At 41.3% G+C, this 22,702-nt stretch overlaps 1 protein-coding gene across 2 annotated transcripts in view; it reads right to left on the reverse strand.

The window, feature by feature from the left end:
* Nucleotides 1-7,624, reverse strand: part of LAMA1 (laminin subunit alpha 1) — a 97,287-nt gene extending 89,663 nt beyond the window's left edge. For both annotated transcript variants that reach the window (XR_001553442.3, XM_015855286.3), the window contains exon 1: nt 7,474-7,624. Coding sequence is in view for 1 of the 2 variants with exons in the window: in XM_015855286.3 (XP_015710772.2) it covers nt 7,474-7,564 (91 nt within the window). In the remaining variant the exon portion in view is untranslated. The remainder of the gene's footprint in view (nt 1-7,473) is intronic.
* Between the last annotated feature and the right edge of the window lie 15,078 nt (nt 7,625-22,702).

The following is a 22,702-nucleotide window of genomic DNA, read 5'->3' on the forward strand; positions in this document are numbered from 1 at the left end:
CAACAGGATGAAGTAGATGGATGGAATCCTAGAAATTTCAACAGCATGTATTTCACAATCCCAATTTAAACCAAAGTTTCCACAGACCCTGACAAATCAAAGAGCCTTCACTGTAAACTTCTGCTATCTAGCCACTCTCAGCCAATAAAGTAGAAACAACCTAATCATCGGAGGCATTAGCAGACAGTTACAACCCTTTTTTGTCTCCCCTCTTGCAAAATGCAAGATATGAACAAAGGGGAGCACTAGAAAACCAAGTAAAATATATGAATGGTGTGGGACAGAGGATAACAAAGCAGGCATTAGTCACTCATGCATTTGAATGAGGAAAGCTTGTAAGGGAACATAAGAAAAAAGAAAAAGAAAAACCTAGTGGGCTTTTTAGCCATATTATTAGTAGTGAAGTGACTTCAGGAACAGTTTCTCCCTTCAGTACAGCAACTCTTAAACAGGGATGGTGTAATTTGATTGACTGACCTTCCAGGCATAAGCATTATGCTGCAGCTGGACATTCATCAAAAAAAAGTGCTTTTTGTCTAGATACTTCTGGTTGGATCCAGAATAACTGTGAGAGGCCAGCAAGGACTGATTGCACCCTCCTGCACTCTGGGCAATGACTGCCTGGAGAGGAGGCAGGGGAGGAGCAGCACAGGAGCAACATGATTTAGCAACACTTAATCAGATCTACAACATCTAACAATTAAATAAAGGCTAGAGAAGTTCTTTCAAATAACTTGTATGGGTTCTGAACCACCTTTGCAGCCATTCAGCAAACAAAAGCTTATACAAACAAATACGATAAAGGAGGCATAGGACATAGGCCTGTCTTCAGGGTCATTTTGGAGAAAAACAGAACAGCAGAAATGCAAGAAGAGGCAGGGGGAAAATTAAGTTTCTACTTCAGGAAGACCCGTTCTTAAACAGCTTTTAACATTTATACTCATGCGGGAATCCAGAGGGGGACTGGATCTCACAGCACAATAAATGAGCTCAGGGAAATAAATTATCTGAGGCTAGAAAAAGAACTTTCAACCCTGAGATGGAAGAACTGAGCAGGGAATAACTCTGATGGATTCATTACTGTATTAATTGATAGTTAAATTTAAAAAAAATAAAAATAAAAATAAAAAATCAAAAGCTAACAAGTTTTTATAAGCTTTGCTGAAAGCTCAAATCTACTTTGCCTACACGAAACAAATGCAGGATCTTCATGGGGATAACTGGTAGGAAAAGCACAAAGAAAAGAGAGAAACCACAGAAAAGAGAGATAAACCAGCTGAGGCCATTCCCCCAGGACAGCCAGTGTTTTCCATAGCCTGCAAAGTTGAGCTGCTCACAGGGAGAAAAGATCTGGCCCAGCAGAGGATAAGACTCATTGCCATGCACCACCCATCCAGTTGCCCTGTGAACTTGTGTCAAAGCAACCCTAATTTTCAGAGAGGTACTTCAGCTACTAAAAAGAAAAAAAGCACAGACATACCTAACCTTTTTTTGTTCTGACTTAAAGCTCCACCAGATGAAGCGTTCACATTACAGCTCAAAGCCTGAGTGCTATACCCATCATAAAGTGCCTCTGGGTGCTGGGATCAGGCTCTGAGACATTACTCAAATACAAATAAATATATATAATGGGAGGTTTGATTGATGTGCACCTAATATTCATGCCAACTAAGAAATTATGATTCCTGCAAGTTGACCTAACCAATATCATCTTGTAAAGCTTGAACACCTTATTTCTCTGTATGGTCAGAAAGAGATGCCTCGAGGACAGCAGGTGTCTATACCTTTAGAAAAAAATTACAGGCATAGAAAAAGGCAAACTCCATCAGAAGAAGAGCCTTGTGTGAGAGTGCCATAAATACCAACAACCGATCCACATAGTGATAGTTCTGAATTTCCAGAGATGCATTTTCTAAGCCCTCAGGGAACAGGGAGAAATATTTATGACAGACAAATGTTTTTACCTTAATCTTCATCTATTTAGCATGCTTTCATGAGATTTTTCTGTCACATACCTCTGCATTCTGAGGAAAGAAGAAATACTCTAGCTTTTTGGCACTAACTTTCTATCAGAAGTAGTGAGGGAAAAAAAAATCAAAATCTAGGACCCTTTGACCAATACAGAGATAAACATTTTCTCCACAAAATGTCTAAGATGTTCTTTGCAGATCACCAGAAAGAGAAACAAATTTTCCTCTGCTTCATTCCTTTGCTGTCCCATCATAAATGTAGATTTCAACCATCAGAGTCTGCACCTAGTCGTGATTTGTTATCTTTTGCACTAATCTTTACATCACAAATTCTTTGATTATTATCAAGCCCCATTTCTTTTTGATGGTCTTCTAAATATATATGTATCCTCTTAGGAATTTAGTGAACTGTATTACTTTAGCACAATGGTACCTGCAAAAGCAACATATCTGGATACATGCAATGTGGCTTCTGTTTAAGGAGACTTGCTAGATGGGTAATCTGTTGCATATTGGGTAGGTGGTACCTGTGTGCACCTGGGGTGGAGTCAGGGAGGTCACAAGTGTCTGCCAGGGGCGGTCACCTGTACCACTATATAGGGTTTGTTGTGAGGCATTAACCTTGTACTTTCGGCATTACGCACCATGTGTGAGTCCCATCTGTTCCCCATGCACAGAGGCACAGTGCAGTCACTAGGCAGCCTTGATTTGTCACCGGATCAGGAGGCGACGTAATCTAATATTTAATTTTGAGTAGATACCATATAGAACTAAGTCTACTACACTAGGGCTTCAACAGCTCACATTTATCAGAGAAAATGAAGAAGCCACAGTTCCAGACCTAGAGCTCCTACTACACAATTACTGTGTGCTGAAACCTGCTGGGCAGTAGAAAGGAGATTGCTGCAGTTCCACTCTCCCAAGTCCAGTCCATAGTAAAGTTGAATATATATTCCCAATGAATATACACAAACATATATACTCAGAGATACAACACATATGCATATACAAATTGTCAATCACTCAGATCAAAAAAGAATGACAGACACAAGCAACACTAACAGATTTATCCTGTTAAGTGCTCCAGCTGATCAGAATGAAACCTGTAAGTGGAAAATTAAAATTCAAATACATACATAAATGCAATGTGAATTTCTTCAGTAGCAAGACACTTAATCTGTCTAGTAACTAGCCCTTGGATCTCAGGTCTCCCACTTTGCTGGCATTTAGAGCCCCTCAGGTCTGCAGCTCCACTTTCAAACACACACACACACACACACACACACACTCATTAGGGACCCCTTCAGCAACTGGCTTAGACTCCCAGCCTACCCAGTAGTAGGCCGAGTTCTCATCTCTATTTGGCTCACCAAAAGTTACACTCATGTAGTTAGTGTCTTAGTCAACATCTACACCCCACACTGTCCCCACTGGATCTCCTGGTTCCTCTGGCATCCAACTCACTGACATTCTGATCTCTACAGTATCCATCCCAAAACTATGGCTGTTTTGAAACTTGGCTCCCAAGTCTCTCATCCTACAAGCTAGCTGGTCTGATCACGCACTGACATACAGACCCACACAAAATGTATATACTCCAGTCTCTCCAGCCAAGCACACAAGACACACTAGGTACTGTGACACATGGTCCCCTATCCATTGGTTAGGGCCTTCAAATTCAAAGCATACAGATCCCATCCCCCAGGAAAGCAGTTTAGTAAGAAGACAATACAGGCTATACTGATGAGACACACAGCATGGAAAGACAAGCATACTGACTGACTACGTGTTTACAGCCAACTGATCTCTTCTTTTTGTTGTTATTGTTTTTTTGTTTGTTTGTTTCACACTATGCTTGTTTTCTCATATCACCTTGATTTCTCCCACTCCAGTCCCCCTTTTTCAACCTTTGTCCTTCCTCTTTCTTTGTCTTTGGCCCTTCATCTATGGGGTCCTTCCCCATAATGTCTTCTCCAATCTCAAACCATTCTTCTCTGCGACCCAAGCAAGGTTCCACAACCACTTAGGCAGCAATGCTGGAGAGCTTCTCCCACAGCTTTTAACGATGGGCGTTATCCCTATCCCATGGGCAGATGGCTATCATGAAACACCTCTTGGAGGGACTAATTTTCTACTGAGGTTGCCCCACCCTGTTCCTTTGTGCCTGGGGAAAGGAAGGTTATCACATAGCCTAATGGGCTGAGTATGGACAGTTAATAAGTATCTTGTGCCCTGCTACTTAACCCATGTGAAGGCACAAGGTGTATAGATGCGCTGTAACTGTTTCCAGACCAGGGAGAAAATGTAAACCCAAACTTTACATTTATTAGTCTGCTCAATTTTGCCAAAAAATGGGAAATTCTCCGCATACTACAACATTAAGTGATTGTCTCAATACTACTTCCATATTTCCAGCTCAGTCTCCTGCCTTTTGTAAATTGCAAACAGCATAGTCTCCAGGCTTTCCACAAGTTGCAAGGGACTTCAGTTTTCTTTTGGTGTTCTCTCGTCAGCAAGAAATATTCATATCACTGGAAGCATAGCAGAGATGTTAAAGGAAAATATTTAAGAAATGAAAATCTTTCTAGGGTATGGAAGCTTTCTCATTACAGAAAATGCATCAAACACTGACAGCAGGGAATCAGGCAGAAACTGATTGTAAGAACAGAGCATCCCCTCACTCTTTGGCACAGTTTTATTACCCCTGAACCTACACAAATCCAGCAACAGCTTTTTCTCTTACCCATTCTTCTTCTCTACCCTTTGAACTTGCATTCTTGACTACACAGTAGCTGGATCTCAGAGCTTTAGGGAGATTTCATAAGTGCCTCTCCCCCCATTGCCTGTCACAGCAATCTGGCAATAAGGCATTCTATTCAGAAACTGGAGATGTGGGTTCAGACCATCTCAAGCTAAGGAGATTAGCCCAAATCTCCCACTTCCTGTGCAAGTGCTCTAACAATCTGATTTATAAGCAAACCTTTATCACTTTACCTTTCAGGAAAAAAAATGCAGTTGCTGACCATAGAGTTGTTATTTGTGCATTAGTCATAGTCTAAGCATACTTATTGAGCCAGACTCTTAAAGTACAGTAGGCTTGAAATTCAAATGGTAATTAACCATTTTTTTATTTTATTTTTTTTTTTTAAATTACTAGAAAACCACCTGACAGTAGTAGAACTAAATATAGCAGTTGCAAGCAATATTGTGCAGTCATTAACTGGATTCCCCTTCTCCTTCCCAGACATACAGCACTGTTACTCTCAGTACAACAAAGAACACATTCCAGTGGAGCAAAGATGCTACATAAGCCTCTGAAACGGTTGTTTGCTTCTGAGGCAGCAAACCAGTTCTCATCTGGATTGAAACACCAGTGATACGTGCTTCACCAAGAATAACAGTTACAGGATACAAAAACTTTATTGAAAAATCAGACCCAACTTTTCAACAGGATGGGGATACCTCAACCACATACCTGCAATTAAAATACCAACTAAATTTTATAGGTATGTAGATATCAATCTTTACGCTGAAAGAACCAATCATTAACCTTTAAAGCTGTGCGCTGCACTAACTTTACTATTCTAAGCTGTTCTTTCTTTGCCTGGACTTCAGCACTCACTGAAAGACCCCAAACTATTGTATGCTCTATTTTCTTCATCTGCTGACAGGACAAAAGCACAGACAGAAAAATAGGAAATGCTGAAAGAGCTCTACCAAGGTTCTCTCCACAAACATGCCAAGGTGCATTTCACCCCAAATTCTATGTTAGCCCAATGTCCAAGAAATCCTTCAATTCCCACAGCAGCCTTTTTCTTTTTTTAACATCATTGTGATGCTTGCAAGTTTGAGCCCTAGTTGTTTACTTTCTGCACAAGCGACATGGCTATTCTAATCTGCATCGCATTCCTTGCATTGTTTTAGGTTCAGTTATCTGGAATTCTGGTTTTGGAAAGGCAGTTTTCCACTGGGGGGTTTGATGCCCACTACTTCCTCTGTGAATCTGTGTTCTCATGCTGAGAAAAAAAGAAAAACATCTCTCAACTTAATCTAATAGAAGGAATGATCTCCTGACCCAATCTTTCATGTAGAAAAATATCGGGTAATTAATTTAAATAGCCCCAGGAGGGGCAGCTTAGGCACAACCAAACACACTGCAATCTTCAAACAGCAATATTAAAATATGTGTTTTATCAAGATGACCAACCATGTGAGCTGCTACACATAGCAGCTGAAATAGCAGCACTAAACTCTCTAGAAAAGCCACAGCAGATTACAGCAGTAGGATCATTGCAAGTTTATGTTAGGGGAAAAAAAAGAATAGTTGCGGACTCTTTGATCAGCTCTTAGGACAATTCTTAATAATAATACTAAATGTTAGCTATGTCCTAGCATACCATGAACCATGTGAACCAAGAAGTAAGATTATTTGAGGAAGAGAAGATGGTACCATGTGGAAAAAAAACTGTGAAATGTAAGTTTTGTGCCACTTCATCTTTTCATTTGTTTCCAAGATTGAGTTCTCACAAGCAAGGCATGGTTTCTTTATCTACAAGCCGGCATTTATGGACTTAGCAATTCACCTGAGTTCGATTTTGCCATCCTGACTTTGAGGATGACGTTTTGTACGCACATATTAACAGCCACACTTGATTTTATGGCAAAGCACAAGCGGCCAGATGCTGATCTGCATTACATCCATCTTGAAAGCCACGCTTTACCTTAAACAATATCAAGCGACGCATCTGCACAGCACATGCCTCCCAAATTGGATTTTGTTATACCGAAAACAACCGCGACCGGGGACTAAAGCCTGGAGCGGATCAGTGGTAGATCAGCCTCCGGAGCCCAACCAGAGGAATACACGCGGTGCGAGTCAGTGCCGCACCTCTCAGCCCGCACCCGGAGCCGGGGCTGCTTCCCAGCCTCAGTCCCGCAGCACAAACCCCGCTCGCCGCTCTGCGAACAAAGAGGATGCGCACAGCCGAGCTGCTCGCACGGAGCTCACCGAGAGCAGCGCACCGGGCAGAACCACGTGCGAATAAAGAAAACTTTTGCAACTTGTCTCCATTACATCCACACGCTTCCCCTCCCGAGATTTGGAACCCTTCTCATTCCTCGATCTGGTTCGCATTAGCTCAGAGCGCGGCATCCCTCGACTCTGTCTTTCCCTGGGATGGGGGCACCCAGTACTGCGGCCCCCGGGGGCTCTGCCGCTACGGGGCGGCCCCAGGGAGCGAGCACCGGCCATGTCCCCTGCCTGCCCCGGCTCCGAGCCTGTTCACGGCCCCCATAAAAGGAGAGGGCCCCCTCCCACAGCAGCCGATGGAGAAGAAAAGGCACCGGGAAAGAGGGAAAAGAGCGAAGGAGGAAGAGCCGACGAGAGGATGGCCAAGAGGAGGGACAGGAGCATGCCGCGGGCACCCCAGAAACTCTCCCAGCACCGGGCTGGGGTGCGAACAAACTCAGCCGCACCCCCCGCCCCGCATGCTCGCGTCCTCACCTCGGGGCTGGCCGTGTCCCGGCGCCCCAAATAGTGAAACCCCCGCCAGAAGAACCAGCAGCAGCCACCGCCCGCCGCTGCCCATCACCATCGCTGCCGCCGCCGGGAGAGACTCGCCACTGTTCTCCCTGCCTAGCGCGCCCGTCTTATAGGCTCCCCCCGGCCGCCCCGCCCCGCCCCGCTCCCTCACCCACGCACACCCACAGAGCCCCACCGAGGTGCCCCCTCCCCGTAGCTTTCCCAGCTGTGGTCGCTGAGAGCCTAAAAAGTCCGGGAGAGTCGCAATGAATGAGGTGGTGCTCTGCGGGATGGGGATGGGGATGGGGGTGGGAGGTGGGAAGAGTGTGAAGTAATGAGGGAAAAGCGTCTGTGCAGCGCGGGGGAGGCACTGCTAAGCCAAAGTACTGCGCAGTGTTCCCATGTGGCTGACATCGCCAAGGGCTTGAAAAATTCGGCTTGAGGCTTTACTTGCGAGTGTGTCCCCCCACTCCTGTGCGACGTTATATCGTGCCGATGCGTTCCACCCCGCGCACACACAGCAGTGCAGCCATGTTTGTCAACTAAAGGTTTATCTCTCCAAAGGGGCTGCCTGCTTTTGTCCTGCGGAAAGGCTTTGCAGCTTTAGTGATCAGCTGCCTCTGGAACCTGCACGGAAACAGGTTGACGAAGTTCAAGACAGAGCTGTTCCTGCTTTCTTTGTTTTAAGGACTATCACACAGCTCATCCGTAAAGCACCCCATAAGGACTATCCTATATACACTGCAGCAAGCAACAACATTTTTCAGGAAAAGAACTGAGTGCTCAAAATGAGTTAGTTTATTTGGAGAAATTTTAGAATCACAGTCCGGCTTGGGTTGAAAAGAACCTCAAAGCCCACCCAGACCCACCCCATGCTATGGGCAGGGCTGCCCCCCAGCAGCTCAGCTGCCCAGGGCCCCATCCAACCTGGCCTTGAGCGCCTCCAGGGATGGGGCACCACAGCTTCTCTGATCAGCCTGTTTCATTCTAACCAAAAGACACTATGCCTCAAATGCAAAGCATCACTGAGAACATATGCTGGTAACTTTTTAGGAAAATATTAGATTGCTCTGCAATCTACATTGTAAAATAATCCCTATGGGTTTTATGGACAGACTTAGGCTGCAAGTGTTTTCCTCCCATGGTGAGGAGCTGTTAATGGATATCCGTATTTATGTTTATTTACCCGTATTGATATGGGTAAATAAACTCAGGAAAATAGTAGTAATATATATGTTTAACATAAAATAAAGCTATTTCTTATTGTGTAACTCAAGAGTTATAAGTTATACTTGAGAATGCATGACAATGTTTATACTCAAAACACATAAACAGGAAAAATCCACAGGTCAAGGAGATAAAAATGAAAATGTTCTGCCATAAAACGGTATCAAAGGCCCCCAAGCCTACAAATAAATAACACTCCACATCTGTCCCTTCCACTAGATCTGTCCTCTGCTTGCTCCAGGAACTTCTTAAATTTCAGGACAGGCAAGAAGGAGGAAAGCAAAACATCTGTGGAAAGAAAAGTCAACAAATTTCAAGAGCCAATTGTCTTTTTTTTTTCCTAAAATTGTTGAGGTCAGGTTAAGAAACCCTCTGTGAGGAACTGCAAGTACCAGTTGGGAACCAAGTACAAAGGGAAGAGAAAGAGGAGCATCTGTGCAGCATAAAATCCCACCAGCTTGCAGCTTCATAATCAGTTTAACCATTCTGTCAAATTCCAACACACTGAAGTGTACTTCCTTTCATGCATCCAATGAGTAAATGCCAGTTCTTTTCTATGTGTGTTTATCCTCATCAGAATATTCTGCAAGAAAGACATGGAGGCCCTGGAGTGTGTCCAGTGAAGGGCAACAAAGCAATGAGTAGTCAGGAGCAGAAGTCTTATGCAGAGCAGCTGAGAGAGCTGGGATTGTTCAGACTGGAGAAGAGGCTCAGGGGAGACATTATTGCTCCCTATTGAGGGAGGTTGCAGTGTGATGGTGATCGGCCTCTTCTCCCAGGTAACAGCTATAGGACAAGAGGGAATGGCCTCGAGTTGTGCCAAGGGAGGCTGAGGTTAGATATTAGGAAAAACTTCTTCTCTCTCGAAGTGTGAGGCAGTGGCATCAGCTTCCCAGGGAGGTGGTGCAGTCACTGTCCCTGGAGGTGGTCAAGAGCTACGTGGATGTGGAACTGAGGGCATGGTGGAGATGAGCTGATGGTTGAGCTAGATGATTTTAGTGGTCATTTGCAACCTTCAAGATTCTATAATACTTTGATCCAGCCTTGGACTGTACCAGCAGTTTCATTTGTTAAAGTTCAACTAAACCTCTATATACAAATTGTAACAGAAAATTATACACCGCAAGTAGTCTGTAGAATTACATCACTTCCAAACATATTTATTCAGTCCCCAAAGACCATGTGTTAGCTGACACTCTGAGCCCTGCTATGTCATATATGCCCAACATAAATAGTAATACAAACAGTACAGTAACATAAATAGTGCAAATTAAAAGGGCCAAGAGGCTTTTGTATTTTAAAGCAATTATTACTGCTCCAACTTTATTCAAAGAAAGACAAAAACTGCACTCATGTTAGGAAGGAAAATTTCTGAGTACCTCACTGTCACCTGTTTTACTAACAAAAATTAACTCCAAAATAAATCAGAAAGAAGTTTGTCATACACAAGAACATAATAAAATAAGTTATTTCTAAATACCCAGATAATGGTCAGAGATGTGATCACAGAGAACCTCTTAAAATCTTGTTTTCTCTCCCCGTAACTTTTATGAGTTAGATTTGCCTTAAGCACTCAGTGTTTCAGTTGTGAAGGAACAGAAAACACTAATATTTAAGATTAGGCAGCCCAAAGTGAGTGTGTTAATTTAGCCATCTGTGGATAACAGCCTACTGAAAAAAAATATGGCCTTTGGCAAAAAGAGAGTTTTGGGAGAATTCAGGCTGAAGAAAGACCAAACACACAAAGTCTGAATGGAATCTCTGCTGTCCTGCACCAAAGCAAATGCCCAGTGAACACCAAATATGTTTTTTCAGCCTTTGTCTGGGTTGCTGTTTCTGTGTTAAGGCCAGGCTATTGTGCTGGGGCAGGTTCCCTCCAGGCCCCTTGGGAACCCGAAGTCACCTCCTGACCCTGAGGGCAGCAGGGCACGCAGATCCAGCAGCAGTGCTGTACTGTTCCTCAGCCAAAGCAATGCTTTGATAATGTACACATGCCATCATCCCACATTTGCTCCCCACCCTACTCCCATTGATCCTTCTTCTCCACTGCAAACAACCATAGAATAGAATCATTAAGCTTGGAAAAGATGACCAAGATCATCCAGTACAACTATTGGCTCACCACCACACCCACTAACTCATATCCTTCACTACCCCATCTACACATTTCTTGAACATTTCCAGGGACAGTGACTGTACCACCTCCCTGGGCTGCTTGCACCAGTTCCTGACCTTTGAAGAATATTTGGTACAATATTTGCTCAAAGTACAGCAGGGAATTTTGAATAGCGTGGCAAATAAGGTACATCAATCTAACCAGGTGATAATCCTAACAAAAAACTACATCAAATGGCTGAGTTAGGTTTTTTTTAACAGCTGTACTGAACAACAAAGGGTCTTTCTGGTTTTTAGCTGCTAGATTTTGTTGGGCTTCTTCACACACACGCTTGTAATCTGTTGTGTTTCTGTCTCATTAGCTCAGAAGCACCACCCAAGTGCTCTGAAACAGCTCTCTGAAAATAATTATCACTTGTCATCAGAGGGAAACACAGTTCAGTAAACTGCCTGTCTACCTCTAATAAATATTCACTCACCACTAAAAGCTGGTTTAGATAACTTATTTTTTCCCCAGAACCCTTCAAGTGCTTTCCTCCCTCCGTCAGAAAAGCATGTCCAGAGGTTAATAAATCTCAGCTGTGACAGACCAAAGTGCAGACTAAATTCAAAGCAAAAGGCCCCTCACAGCACACCCTGCCCACAGTTTCCTTGTAGCACAGAAAGCCACCTCTGCAGAGTGACATGTGGGAGTGTGACTCCAGGACAGCTGGCCCAGGCAGGTCCCAGTACCCTGCTGTTGTCCCTCTGTAGCTGGCCAAGAGTTCTGCTTCAGCAGCAAAATATTTTGCCCTTTCTACTTCTGAAAGCGATTTCAAGTTGTTACTTGAAATCTGCATTGTAATAATTTGGCTCTGAGATGACAAAGGCTTCCACAAGGATTAAAGACAAGCTGCTGTTTTGATGGAAGCTGGGAAACAGCTGCTGCAGGAGGCTGCACAGAGCTGACATGGAGAAGTGGACAAGGCACAGGCAGATAGGATGGCTCCGACCTGGGCAGGAGACCTTGTGGGATCAACTGTGCTGAAGTTCTGCCTTGCAAAATACTTGGAGTTGTTTTCCTGTTGATTGGTTTCTGCTGTTGTCCTACTGGAATGGACTGAAGTATTGGCTCTGAAAGACGTTATCATAGAATCATAGACTATCCCAAGCTGGAAGAGACCCATAAGAATCATCCAGTCCAACTAGTGGCTCCATACAAGGTCACCCAAAATTCATGTAAAACATTCCTTGTATAGGGAAAATTGAACACAAGTTATATAAAATGCAAAACCATCACCATTGGTAATCAGCAACAGCAATAATGCTGTTTCTAGTCTGGGTATGGTACTTTCCCTTGCATTTTGATTAAACTACTTGCAAGAGCTTGAAGGGTCCAGTAACCCATGCAGGCAAAGGAACAGCCCCGGGTAAGTTTATGACAGACATCTACAACATGAAGAACAAGCTTAAGAGCAGGAAAAAAAATTAACTCTTACTGGTCATCTTCAACTTGATCCTGCATGTGTAGGAAAGACTTAGGAAACTTGCATGATCCAAACCCACCACTTTCAACTTTATATTAAAAAGGAGAGAGAATGTAACACAGACCTCCCAGAGATGAGCAATTTGAATGGCATTTAATTTGTGTTCCTAACATCTAAGATAATTCTGATAGAGAATTTATAAGTTAGTTTAGCTCAACAAAAAATCTTTTATGAATGAAGATTAAAATTTGTCACTTTTTTTTTTTTTTAATTTCCTTATTATTTTGCAGAATATATTAAACAGGAATTAATCAGTTAATCACAGCCTCTGATCATTCTTTGGTGAGTCTGGATTTCTTCTCAAGTGCAATGGGGTATGCAGCTGGGAAAAGTTCTGTAGGATGTCACACTGTTCCAGTGGTTGAGCTTTTAACAGCCACCCAGACATATGCCTGCCTATGCAAAATCGATGTTAAAAGAAGTCATCTTGGTATGATCTTAGCATATCTAGAGATAATTCAAGAAATAAAACTTCTATAAAGTAGAAAATGAAAGGCGAGAATTTAAATATGTGACCCCTTAACAAATTATGGAACAATCTACATCTGTGGTTGTCTTTTGTAGCTTTTAAAATGTTGCCATTTATTTATACCCTTAAACATGAATTTAATGTCAGCTTTAAGCTTCTGTTATAGAAATTTGTTATAGAATCTTATTCAAGAGCCAATATAGCTTTGTTAACATGGGCAGAAATACGCACATAATGCCATTATTTAATCTTAACTGCCATTCTTGTTATTGCAAGTAAATGCTTTACACGTATCTGGAATGCCATTCCTAGCAAAGTGAATAATTTATTGCATTGATTTCTCAAGAAGTTATACCTGCCTCAGACTCAAATCACTGGAAAAACAACAATGCAGTAAACAATGTCAGGATCCCAGTTTGAGAAATTATAGCAGCATCCTACTGTAAGCTTCAGTGAGCACCCTGTCACAGCCAGCGCTCAGCTTTCCTCTCTATGAAAGCAGGTGGAGGTGTCTTCCTACTGCCTGATTGGTATTCGTATCTGCATTTCAAATGAACTTTCCTAGGGGATTCAAACAAACAAAGACAACATGGTCTGGAATTCACTGTGCTTCACCTTTCTAATGCCATTTAGGGATACTCTCAGAAGAAAGGAAGCAGAGTTAGGGCTTACAGTTTATCTTCAACCTTATCTCTGCGCTGTTTGAACTGTAAGAGGTTGAGATAAGTATACATATATCAAATTAATGCAATCATGCTTTGCACTGTGTGGAAAGTATTGCCTGACCTGGAAAATATGGGAATTCAGATGCCCCATTAACTCATAAACACATAAAGAATAACAAGAAAAGGGGAAAAGCACATGGAGCTGTCTTATTTTAATTAGTGTCAAGTTAAATTACACATACTAGAACTTACTTTCTACTTTCCTTTATACTTATGAAGTCATACATAGTGCAAATTCTGTGTTAGATGCTACCGCATCTCACAGTAGCATTTTCAGTCTCTTTGTGCTGTGTAAACAAGCACTCATCTGGGCAGAAGCAGTCTAACTTATTTTAATATCTAGCAAAGTATCAGCCTCACTTTAAAAACAATTATAATTAAAAATTCATGAGACACTAGAAACGTTTATATCTGAAATTGCTCAGCAGGAAAAAACAACTGTTTCTACATAAATATTATCCACATGATGGGTGGATTGTCAGGCTGTATTTACTAAGGTAGTGTTTCTGTGTAAACACAGTTGCTAATTAGAGGTTTGTTTTGGAGAAAGAGACACAGAGCCAATCAGTTTGATGAGGGGAGAGCTTAGGAGGTGAGCTCACTTGCTCCTCTTTGACTTCAATCAAGAAATGCCAGTTTGAACAAATGAAAACATTACCGAGTTGTAGTCAGTCCTTATCTGCAGAGACATTTCAGTGGTGTATTTACCATCCCTGAATACCTTCCTGCACATTTCTGGTTGTCTCCAGGAAGCAGACAGAGGTGCTGCTCTTCAAGCAGCAATTAAAATTCTTCCCCATCCACAAAAACTCCCTCCTCCTTCTCCTTGTATTTCGGTGCAGCCTGAGATGACTCTGCCGCAGGAACTCCCAGGAGCAGGCACCTTTCTGGTCAGGGTCACATCAGTCCAACCATAATGTCTATGACCAAAATTGAGATACTGTGAAACTATCACATTCTCCTTCTTCTAGTTTGTGTAATTTGTAAAAGTCACTTAATAAATAAATAAATAAATAAATAAATAACAAATAAATAAATAAATAAAGGTATTACACACCCAAAATAACCTGGCAAACATTTGGCTTTTGCTTTGAGACTCTCTTGTTCTTGCTAGTAGGGGACAGGAGAAATAGCTCTTCTCGCAGTAGGATTTTTAGGAGAACAATAGGAAATGAATAAAACTGGAAGCTGATGTATTGGAGATTGAAAGAGAGCCAATTATAACATAAACAAGACAACACAGAGTTTACACAGTGACTTTGGGTGAATATTTTACATTACAACATTTCCAAAGTACTCCATAAACTCTGCAACATGACACAAACAGCAGATATGTAATTCAATTAATTAGCATGGTAATGAAACCACAAACAGGACTGTAGCATAAAATGAAGTGGAATAAGAAAAAGTGAAATAAAAATAAAATAATAAATAAAAAACTAGATCACCAGCATGTAGGATAAGAAATACTAACACTATTTCAATTTTCAGGCATTGTTATTTGTGATAACGCTGTGCTTTACTGTATTGTGAGCTTACAGGATTTTTTTATTTGTTATTTAACTACCTTCTCAATACTTAACAAACAATGTTTTTGTTCTCTGGATACTCAGATCATATTAAATACTTCTAATAAATATGAATCATGGAATCACAGAATGGTTTGGGTTTGAAGGGACCTCACAGCCCACCTAGTCCCACCCCATGCCGTGGGCAGGGCTGCCACCCCCCAGCTCAGCTGCCCAGGGCCCCAACCAACATGGCCTTGTGCACCTCTAGGGATGGGGCACCACAGCTTCTATGGGCAGCTGTGCCAGCACCTAACATCTTCTCTGTGAATATTTTCCCCCCAACATCTAGCCTAAATCTCCCCTTTTGGTTAAAAGTTGTTCCCCCTCTTTTCCTATCACTATCTATGTGTGTAAAAAGTTAACTTCCCTCCTGCAAGTGCCTTGATTATGAAAAATAGCAGCCATAAAAACTGCAGATAATTCGAATAAGGAAGTTTCTTGGTTCAGTAAACTCAAGCTTTCTGCATTTAGTTTTGCAGCGATTTAAAACATCCACTGGATGGCAGTGCAGACCTGCAGGTTGGAATGTTTAACTTCTTTCTCACCGCATCCTCTCTAACCGCTGAAGAAATCGGTGAAGCGGTGTTTGCAATGTGAAGCCATCAGCCTCTCTTTACTGTGACCTTTTTGCACTTTTCACACCTGTCACCATGCAGGTCACAAAGATCAGGCTGAGCTGTGCCCAGAGCCTGCTGCAGGCTGCAGCAGAGTGGAGGGAGCAACATGCAGGCAGTGCCTGATGGCAGGATGGCCAGCTTGGGATGCTTCAGGAAGACAACACGTTCACTCTCATGGAAAAAAAAAATAAATAAAATAAAAAAAAAATGAGAGACAGACAGTCTGTAGCACAGTCTTCCTGCTCCTGAATGGTTTAGCACTTGCTTATTTCATAAAGCATAGAATCACAGGATTACTAAGTCATTTGAGTTGGGACCTTTAAAGGCTAACCGGTCCAACTGCCCTGCAATGAACAGGGACACCTACAGCAGATCGGGTTGCTCAGAGCCCCATCCAGCCTGATTTTGAGTGTCTCCAGGGATGGGGCATCCACCACTTCTCTGAGCAGCCTGAAACCATAAGCTTTATGAGTAAGTTTTTCACTTATTGACTGCATGAATGTCTTCATTGTGCATACAGCTCCTGAAGATTTTCAGTTTCAGGCTCACTCCGCATTTTGTTCAGGCATTTCTGAGTAGAAGAGAGCTATGCAGATATTATGCAACATGACTGAAAATTAACGTGAGTACAGAGGGTACTTCTGTTTATAATGTTTCTTTACATTTAAGAGAAGTATTTTTCTTTTCATTTCTCTTAGATACCACATCTACTTCATCTCTCTGAAAATAAAAAAATGATTTTCACAGTGCATCTCAAAACTCTCTCAGAAAGTCTGATATTTGGCTCATCCTGAACTAGCTGAATAGTATTTAACAAGCAGGCATCTATGGCATCTACATTCATGAGTTTAATTATTTTGCCAAAATATGGGTTTTACTTCTATTTGCTTTCTGTGATGTTATGCAATACTGGCAAATGTGCAAATTCCATACCCCTTCCTGAAGGAAGCTGCTTGTTAAGGTCGGTTTGAATTTTATCACAGGAAAAAAAAGTCACAGGATTTGGAATTGGCTCATGCCAGATTTGAAGCACTTGCTGCAGTAAAGCAACAAAACTGGAAGAATTTTGCTTGAGAACAAATCTTTTGCTAGAGGCAAATAATTGCTAGGAATTGTCTCTGATAAAAAGGAAGATAGTGTCTGTTTAAACATCTCCTTTTTTCTCTAATACATATATTAAAACACCTGACTCTACCATAATGGTCACTTTTTGCCCATGGGAATTGGCTATGCCTTGTGGAAGAGCCTTTCCCCAAATTTCCCCTTTGTGGATGAGATTCAACAGGGCAGAAGTAGTAAAGGGCCAGTGACTTGATGAGGGTTGAGCATACAGGCTGGAGGGAATCACGTACCAACTGAATTCTCCTCTTACAAGTGAACCCCATTTAAAACTTAACCATGATCACCACTGTGTTACAGGTGTAGGATACACACACCAGCTGTCTGGGTCTATATATGTTTTAAAGCCTTTGCTTATACAACTGATTATTTCTTTCAATATCTCCTGTGTTCTCTTAGGATGCGTGGCGGTTCGGAGCAGAGCAATCTCACACACAGCCACAGTGACAAAGCCTAGCTCTTATGACCCAGTGTCACTTGTATGTTTCTCAAAAGTCCTTGAATTAATAGCTTAAATATTTATATTGTTATTCTTTTTCCTATCTTCTGTAGGGAAATAATGGGCTTTCAGTTACTAAGTTGGATCACATGTGTTCAATAACATCAGCTCTGCGTACAATAACTTGGGCAGAAATGTGTGCACATGTTTGCCTTCACTGCCACAACAATGGAATGAATGTTCTGTACAGTTATTATACAGTTATTTCCCATTAAGATGTCAGCAGAATGTTTAAAGAAGAGGGAATTAGCTGCTCAGGTTTAGTTTTCTATTAATCAGTAGACAGAGGCATAAGAAGACATATCATGTGATGGAAGTCTTTCTTGGGGTACACAAAAAAGTCTTATTTCTAGAACATAATAATATTTGTAATAATCCTGTAGGATTATTATACTGCTATACAGCTCAGCACAGTGTAGCTGATCTATACAACATATGAAAGTCACAGTCAGCTATAAAGAGATACAGCTGGATGTTACAGTAACATTTAGAACTGTTTTTTAAAACATTGTTTTGTCTATATCACTGTATCGCATGTATGCTTCACATCTGAGACAGCACTCACCCATGAGCACACATGCTGGAGGCACTGCAGAAGCCAGATGGGTCACTTGTTGCCTTCAAACCATCATGGAGTATGAGCCTGAGCTCTGCCTTCATAAGCACAGTGCTGCCAAAACTTATGTGTCTGTTGCTTATGACCACAGGCACTCAAGAAGCACTTCCCACAGGTATGAGCAGCATCTGACCTGATTCAATTTTTGCAACTTTTTAAGCTGTAATAGTAAAATTTAAAGCTTCCTTCAAGCTGTGCATAAAGTAGAAGAAATATAGACTTGTTAGCAATGAATAACACAACAGTCTTCCAGAAGCTATTCAGGACAAAACCACCTTCTCTCTGTAGCCACTGTGATGCTGCTGGCACCACTCTGTGTTAAAAACAGTGGGAATCTGTGAGGCTTCCCTAAGAGCAAAGTAGGAGAAAATGTTTGCCTGGGTGTGAAAACAGAATAGGCTGCTAGACTATTGCAGCTGATACTCACAAATCAGTGGTGCAGATCTGTGTTTACAATGTAGCAACTAAATCCCTTGCAAAATTAGTTCCCAATTCTGCAGCAGATGTTCTATGCTGCATACAGACAATCCAAACGACAGTCTGTCTTCCCGTGTCTGTGGCTGTCTGGATAGTTTAATAAGTTATACAGATAACCATTTCTGTAAGGATGTATGTTATGACTGTATGCTGTTTCTAATGGAGAATTCCCCTTGATTTATGACTTTTACCTTTCCAGCATTTTTTATTCAAAGCACTTATTTGAAAACTAATAAAGCATGTAAGCATTACAGTAATAGCTAAAATTCACATTATGAGATTTATTGGGGAGAGTTGGGGCTGACAGAAATAACATCTCAAACAAGCAGATTATTGTCCTTCCCAGAAGAGTGATCAAGGAAAACATCAGTGATTATCAGTATTAAAAGACAACAGTGACACATCCAGCACTTTCTATCTTATCCACACTTATACTTGTATACATCATTTTGTGAGTTAGAAACAGAGAGGACAATTTTACTCCTTTCTGAACGAGACCTACCTGGTGCACAGCCCTTCCAGTCCTGTCCTCTGCAACAAAGTAGCAGGAGATGCCACAGAGAAAGGCAAACTAACCAGACTGACAGGTCTGTCAGGGCCGTGCTCTGTCTGACAGGTTCTTCATCCCCAAAAGCCACAGCCTAGCTCAGACCCTATAGCCTGAGGTGTCTTCTAGAACCTAACACTGCTTAGTGAAATCATCCTAAAAAAAAAACCATGCAAGTCTATGTTTTGCTCTATGCAACAATTTTGCCCCACTCTTTTTGCAGCTCCTATCTGCGTGCTTCTTCCTTCCTGCACTACTTACAGGCTTCACAGCTTTGTGAAGCACAAAGATCTTTCCCTCATATAAATGCTGATTCAGAGTAATTATTGTTCTTTAGTGGGTATAATTTACAAGATAATCACACAGCCTTCTGTTTCTCACATTCACCTCTTCCCTCTTGTTTGGGAGGCAGCCTTGTTCAGCACAAATATTAATACAAGTCGTATATGAGAGGGCATATCCTTGACTTATCATCATCTGTGATTTTTTCCCCTGACAGGTTGAAAAATGTGTACACCTATTTACTCTGATGATTCCCTTATCACCACAAGCCTTCCTGAGGCTAAGTCTGCTCAACCATTCAATTTTGATTCTGGAAGCAATGTTAAGGCCATTAGCAGCGTCTACATAAGGATACTCTTATAAAACTTGACATGCTTATTAATCATAAATTCAGCAGACGTTCTGCTCCAGTCTTTCCAGGGACGATTTATGCTTCCTTTACAATAAACAGTGAGGGTTGGGGGAGAGGTAGGGGGGTGAGGGGAGTTGTTTTATTTTTAGATTAGTATTTATGCCAGGTAGCAGATGATGTTTGGTATTTCCATATCAGAGTTCCCATCCAAGGAAGAGCACTTAGGCCTTTTCTGCTTATATTACACACAGCATGCTCCAGAGTGTGCAGTCAGAGAAGTTCAATAGCATGTGGCAGCAGGCAAATGTTCACTCTGCCTTATCAGTAGCATAATATCATTCTTACTTTTTTACCATATGTTACCAAATATTACTCCAGCATTATGACACCATCATTTAAGGGACAGAAAAAACAGAAGACTATGAAATTTCAGACTGATTCATTACACAAGTGTCTCCTAAAGCAAAGCTACCAAAATCTGTATTCCTGAACAGGTTTACACAGGCTCTGTGTAAACCCACAGAACACCAGTGGTTTCCAGACTGCTGATTAACTATAAGTAGCAAAGATTGTACATGTATATTCATTTTTTTTTCTGCTGTGCTGACTTAAGACAGTTGTAATGTACTGAAGATTCAGTGTGGGCTCATAAAATAGGTTAGCAAAGATCATTAGCCTTGGCAAAACTGAATCATCTTGTGAAAAATGCAACATTTCTAGAGTGGATAAGAAAGGGAAATGTTCTGTAACTCTCTGCTAGCATTGCCAGCACATTACTCTGATCTCACCACCCCATGCTATGCCTGCAACTCATCCCTGGCTACAGAGAAGATTTCTTATCACTTGGAAAACAACTGAGTGCAACTCTGTTATAATTGCATTTTCCTCTGATTGCCTACATTTGTTCAAATTCAATAAACTTAAACTGAAATGCAGAGATGCAGAAAACGTGTAGATCATCACCAAAGATAATGTGAACGCAGTGGCCTGTGAAACAAAGCTCCTGGATTTTGCACATGTGGAGAAGCTGAAGGCAGCAGGAGAAGGGGTCAGATTTAAGACCATTTCAAGACAGGAAACAATATGGGTCACCTGGTCTGGTCTCCACATATCACAGGCAACTATATCATAGAATACCTTTCATCGGTTTGTAGAGCTCTACAGTAGTAAGTTTTCAAGATAAATGTACAGTCTGGCATTGTAGTTTCAAAATATTACTTGTGATAATCCTGGAACAAGAAAGATAAGATTCAAAATAAAATACTCCCATTCTTTCCCCTGCTCCTGACCAAAATTCTGGTTTAACTTCATTCCTAAATTCTTGTGTTGTCATTCACGTTCCTTTCAAATCACACATTTTCCACCTTCTCTAAAAAGCTCACCCTGTTGTTAGCTGACTCGGCCACACATCACAGCACTGGTGCTCACCATGCTTTTACCTCCACAACTGTTAAACATGCCATCCTTTCACCTCAGGTGGAATCATTAACTACACTACTCTGTGCTCCCACAGTCCAATAAATGTTGAAACCTTGTGTTCTTGGAACACAATCTTTTGTAATGTTCAGACGCAGAACAGACTCATATTTGATTCTTTCTATTGGAAAGTTGCTCATTAGAAGCTGTAAAATAATAGATGCCCTTATGGGTGGACCTTTCTTCTCTCTGTTATCCCCCCCTGCCTCTTGCCTGTACTTGAAACTGAAGATCATATTTGCCCTTTGATTTGCTCTGTTTTATTACTTTTAAGGTCATTTTTAATGCGAGTTTCCCTTCGTTTGCTGTTTTTCACCTATTGGTCTGTACCTTCTGTCTCCAGGCTATGCCCTCTGTGATGCCTGTAGCTCCTTTTAAACGCAACTTGACTCAAGTCTCACCAGTCTCTGTCTGACCATACAGTGACCCGTATTATTTCACAGGATTTTAAATATCACTGTCATACTAATAATACCTAGATGCATGGCTTTACTGATTACTTTAGAAGTTTTATTTGTTCATTCAAGCCCTTTGAAGCTAAGCATTCAATACATTTCCTTAAGTTAGAGCTCAGAAATTTAAAAGTCAAGCTATTAATTGTCAGTATTGAGTCTTCAAATGTCTAGAGAGATGCCTGCCCTTTCATTTGATAGTCTCTGATAAATCTCAAACTGAGACACTGATATGTGTTTTAGGGAGTTTTAATTAGATTCTGTTTTATCATCTATCAGACATATGAAGGTAAATGTAGAGTTTCTTCTTATATCAGAAAAAATTGTGTAAGAGTCATGGATCTGGGATTAAGGCTCCCCAGTAGCTTTGATTGAATTATTTCCTAAGTTCTTTTGTGCATTCATTATTCTAATGGACTCAGGTGGAACTACCTAAACCCTTTCACACAGGGTCACATCGATTTACAGAGCAGATTTGCCAGATTTCTTGAGGACTAAGATAAAAAGTACTTTTGCTTTCAATTGAAGAACACATTTATTTTAAAAACAAGATCAGTAATGGGGAAAAAAAAAAAGAAAAAAAAAAAAGAAGGATCTTTGTGTATGATTTTAGTTCTAAAATAATTTTAGAACTTCCATATAGTTTTCCCCCTTAAGACCTTATGAAACAACATTTTCAAACACACTTAAGTGACTAGAATAAAAAAGAGGGACATAAGCACAGCAGCCATGAACTTTGAAACAAATAACTTTTGGTCCCCTGGTCTTTACTGTGGCATGCAGAACACTACTGAGCAAGGATGCAAACACAATGACATCAACAATGTCTGGAGATAATTACTTATTTAGAAAACAGTCTAACAAAATCAGCATATAGGCATATAGAATGAACATGGAGAATCTGTAAGACTCTTAATAGATAATGCTGAATTAATAGGCTAATTTAAATATAGTTTCTAATTATAAGTATTATACTTAAACTCCCATGGAAATGCTTGTCTGGAAGCCACAGAATTGTCTCTGCCTTTTGTATGAAGAGCAGAACATAGATTTTCAAATGCGAGAGTAGTAGGTAACTACAGTGACCTGCGAATGTAAAATACTTAAACAGTCTCTGCTGGAGGGACTGGGAGTCCTGCCA

The sequence above is a fragment of the Coturnix japonica genome, chromosome 2 (genome assembly GCF_054131305.1).
Source record: "Coturnix japonica strain WE chromosome 2, WE-NBRP24, whole genome shotgun sequence".
In the NCBI taxonomy this organism is placed as follows: domain Eukaryota; kingdom Metazoa; phylum Chordata; class Aves; order Galliformes; family Phasianidae; genus Coturnix; species Coturnix japonica.